Raw genomic sequence first — 3,914 nt, forward strand, 5'->3', positions numbered from 1 at the left:
CAAGCCAAAAAATAGGTAGAGCACTGAAAATTCCAGTGCTAATGTGAAGAGACTTGAACATTGAACTGAAAGCAAAATCTATCACCTGAAAACAGGACACAAGGAAGTTAGTGACTATAAAATTTCAGGTGGGATTTTTGGGGCAGGTGGGGCTAGGTAGGTTGGGTTTAAATCTTTGTTGGACTAGTCCAGGTTTTATATGTTAGAGATGTAAGTTCATGTTCGTTAAAATCGTCAGTAAAAAAACTGACGAAAAGACTAATGTGATCAACTAAAAATTTTTCGAGAACAAATTTAATTAAAATTTTTTTAAAAAACTAATTTAAAAATTGTGTAATATTTCAGAAACGAATTTGCCCATTTAGTTATTAATGGTTAGGTTAACTCGATTCATGTTCACGTAGCACTACCGAATTCCGGTTACCATGATGTTGCGTATGTGTGTGTATCGTATGTCATACTTTCCCGGAAACAACGTGCAAATGTATTATTCTACATTTCTACCAAGCGTGTGAACATTAATCGTGAATCATGAATCATCATCATTTTTTTTTTCCATATGAAACCTACCTATGGTAGTGCCATTTAAAGTCGTCTCGACTCTCGTCACACATATTTTTTTTACATTATTTTATGTCACACTTGTTATCTTCCTATTGAATTCAATTTTGAACTTGTACATACACGACAATTTACTCATTGTACTCCACCCGTTACGGTCTGAATATTCCGTACATAATTCATGTAAAAAATTTGACATTTTATATGACACTCGATTTTTTAAGTCTATATATAGTTTTCTTTTTTCTTTTTTCTTTTTAATTTGATCAATTCAAGTTTCTAGTAACTTTCTACTATTATCTTATCGGTAATACTAAATAGATAAAAAAATTAAAATTTATCTTTTTTAATACTTATTAATTGTTATAATAATTATAACAATTAATAAGTATTAAATAAAATAAATTTTAATTATTTTTTATTAATTATTTTTTATTACCAAATATTTCTTTTATTTTATAATAGTGATTTTCCTTTTTCTGGTATCTAACATTTTTTTCTAAAATACATATATATTTTCTATTTTAAATAAATATCATAAAATATTTTTATATTTATAAATTTGTACACAAAACCATTAATTGTTAAGGGATTAAAATATATATTACTGCTACTACACACATTAATTCTTTTTTAACCATAATATACAAAAAATTCACTAATGGGTCCATTCATTCATTAGTATTTATAAAAAAATTTTCTTTTATAAAATATAAATATATTGAGTATTATATAAGCTAAGATTAATGAGTGTTATATTTCATAAATAAAAACATATTTGATAAAGGAGTGTTGTGTAGTGTTATCTGATTATCATAGAAAAGACTAGTTACCAAATAGTCATTAACAAGAATTATATATAATCTTTTTCTTAATCAAAACAAAGACTAATTCCTTAATTATAATTAGAACGTCAAACTTATACTCTCAAATGCTTTTTTTTTTTCAATAAACTAAACAGAAGATTATTCTAGGATTATCGGATGTCTCTACCACTACATATTATATTTAGGAGATTTGAAATCTTAAAACCTTACTTAATTTTCACAAAAAGAATTCAAAATGCTTGGACAAATCATCCGATTTATAATTTATTAAATATTAATTAATTAATTATTCATATTAAATAACTCATGAAGAAAAAGTCTACATGTACGGCAGTTAGCATCAAACCAAATTGCTTATTATATATTAGAAAAAATATAGGTAACAATGAAAATATTAAACAATGTAAACTATGTTCATTTTGCTTATTATCATTAGTGTATCAAACTATCAATAGACACTAAGAAGTCTAACGATTCACTTTTTATTTATTAAATATATAAAAAATAACAAAAATTAAATTAGTTGAGATAAAAAGTAGTTTATAATCTTATTTTTCAAATATTAAAAATAATATTTTTTATGATTTATATAACAAAAAATAATTTAAAAATAAAAATTAAAAATAATTTGTTTATATATTTTTATTAAATCAAAATCTTCTAAAATAAAAGCATTCATAAAAAATAAAATAAAAAATAAATTATTTTTAAATTAAAATAATAAAACACACATCTCATAAAAAATATAAATAAATAAATATTTTTTATTTTATCATTTTATCAATTTTCTCACCTTAAAAAATCTAAATTCAATTCCGTTATATATATAATAAGTATAGATTAACCATTAAATCCTTAATTAACCTTAGGTATTTAGTATTAAAAAGTTATCAAGTGTATCCGAAAATATAAGTATTATAATTATTTTAACCGTTGATTTTAATTGATATATATTATATATATATTTTTATAATTCAAATTAACGATTAAAACATCAGTATTTCCGTCGGTATTTCTGGTATAGGTGAAACTCTTCCTCTAGTATTACCTTGCTTGACTCTGGTTCCTTATTATTACTACAACTAACACCTTTTCCGATTCTCTTTCATTATTTTTATTATAAATAGAGATCCCCATATGTTGCGCCACTTCATTGGCGTGTGGACCGCACAAAACACATTTCTCTTCACTTAGCTTCCTTCTACCTTCTTTCTTTCTTTCTTCAACATAATCGTCTTTATCTCTTAGATTCTAATATTTTATACTTCATCAACATCGATCATCGCACTTCTTCTCCCTATATACAAGTGTTACAATTTCCAATTTGTTTGATTTGATATAGCTAGGGACATATATAATTGAAAAAAAAAAAACAAGCTTACGCATGGTTTTGAGTTATTAGATATCTATATACAAGTCTATTCTGAGTTTTTAAGGAGGTTGTTGTTGGAATGAAACAACCTTCAACTCATCGTATCGTTGGCTACCATGTCAAACATACCCACTTCTCTCTCTGAAATTTGTCTCACTCAGTTCCGCTTAGCTATGTCCATAGCAGATCCATGGCCCTTCTCATAAGCCTCACCTACACCTTAGCATAACCCTCTCAATCTCACCACCTCAAAAAAGAACATACACACAAGTCTTCCTAGTACTTCCCATAACTTCTGTTCTATTGGTCTTTTTGTTTTTGTTTTTATTTTTATTCTCTATTTTCTGCTCTCAGAAAGCATGAGATTCAAGCTCGGGAAGCGTGCACTTCGGGTCACCCGCTGGGTCTTCAGACGGATCAGGATCCGACCCGTGTACCGACGGTTGGATGGATCATCAGGGAAGCCCATGTCAAAGCTTCTCAATTGGGGCCGCAAGTTGACTAGTGGGGCGAAGTTATTATGTAATTCTACAAAAATCGGGTCGGGTTATACTCGGGTTGGTTCTGACCCGAATCCTCCTGTGCCTAAGGGATACTTGGCTGTGTATGTAGGGCAAAAGGACGGTGGCGAGTTCCGGCGCGTGCTTGTGCCGGTGGTTTACTTCAACCATCCCTTATTTGGAGAGTTGCTTCGCGAGTCGGAGGCCGAGTTCGGATACCACCACCCGGGCGGGATCACGATACCTTGCCGGGTCACTGAGTTTGAACAAGTCAAGACCCGGATTGCATCCGGATCGGCTTGTAAGAGACTCTAGGGAATTATTTCGGTCTCTTAAAATTTTTGAAAATAAATTGTTCTTTTATATATATATATATATTTAATTATACATAATGAAATAATATTTTTTTATATAATATGAAATATCGTATTTGAATTAAATCTTAGATAATAATTAACTTATTGTATTGTTTTTGTTATCGCGAGCTTATAAAACTGAGAGAAATTTTTGTTTAATTCTAGAGTGTATTTGATGTGTATTGATTAAATGTATGTTTATTTGAAGTATTCAAAATATGCAAAACAGATTTATTATATAATAATATAACAAATACGATGATTTACTCCCTAATTTTAAAATAATACCGAAACGTTG

General features: G+C 28.3%; 1 protein-coding gene across 1 annotated transcript; it reads left to right on the forward strand.

Moving 5' to 3' along the window:
- Nucleotides 1–3,119: 3,119 nt before the first annotated feature.
- Nucleotides 3,120–3,575, forward strand: LOC112728216 (auxin-responsive protein SAUR36). The gene has a single exon (XM_025778262.3). The coding sequence runs from the start codon at nucleotides 3,120–3,122 to the stop codon at nucleotides 3,573–3,575; it is 456 nt and encodes a 151-aa protein (XP_025634047.1).
- The last annotated feature ends 339 nt before the right edge of the window (nucleotides 3,576–3,914 follow it).

The sequence above is a fragment of the Arachis hypogaea genome, chromosome 12, assembly GCF_003086295.3.
Source record: "Arachis hypogaea cultivar Tifrunner chromosome 12, arahy.Tifrunner.gnm2.J5K5, whole genome shotgun sequence".
Taxonomy (NCBI): domain Eukaryota; kingdom Viridiplantae; phylum Streptophyta; class Magnoliopsida; order Fabales; family Fabaceae; genus Arachis; species Arachis hypogaea.

What these genes read in the sequence shown, in the direction of transcription:
- LOC112728216 (XM_025778262.3), top strand. Translation starts at nt 3,120, where the DNA reads ATGAGATTCAAGCTCGGGAAGCGTGCACTTCGGGTCACCCGCTGGGTC.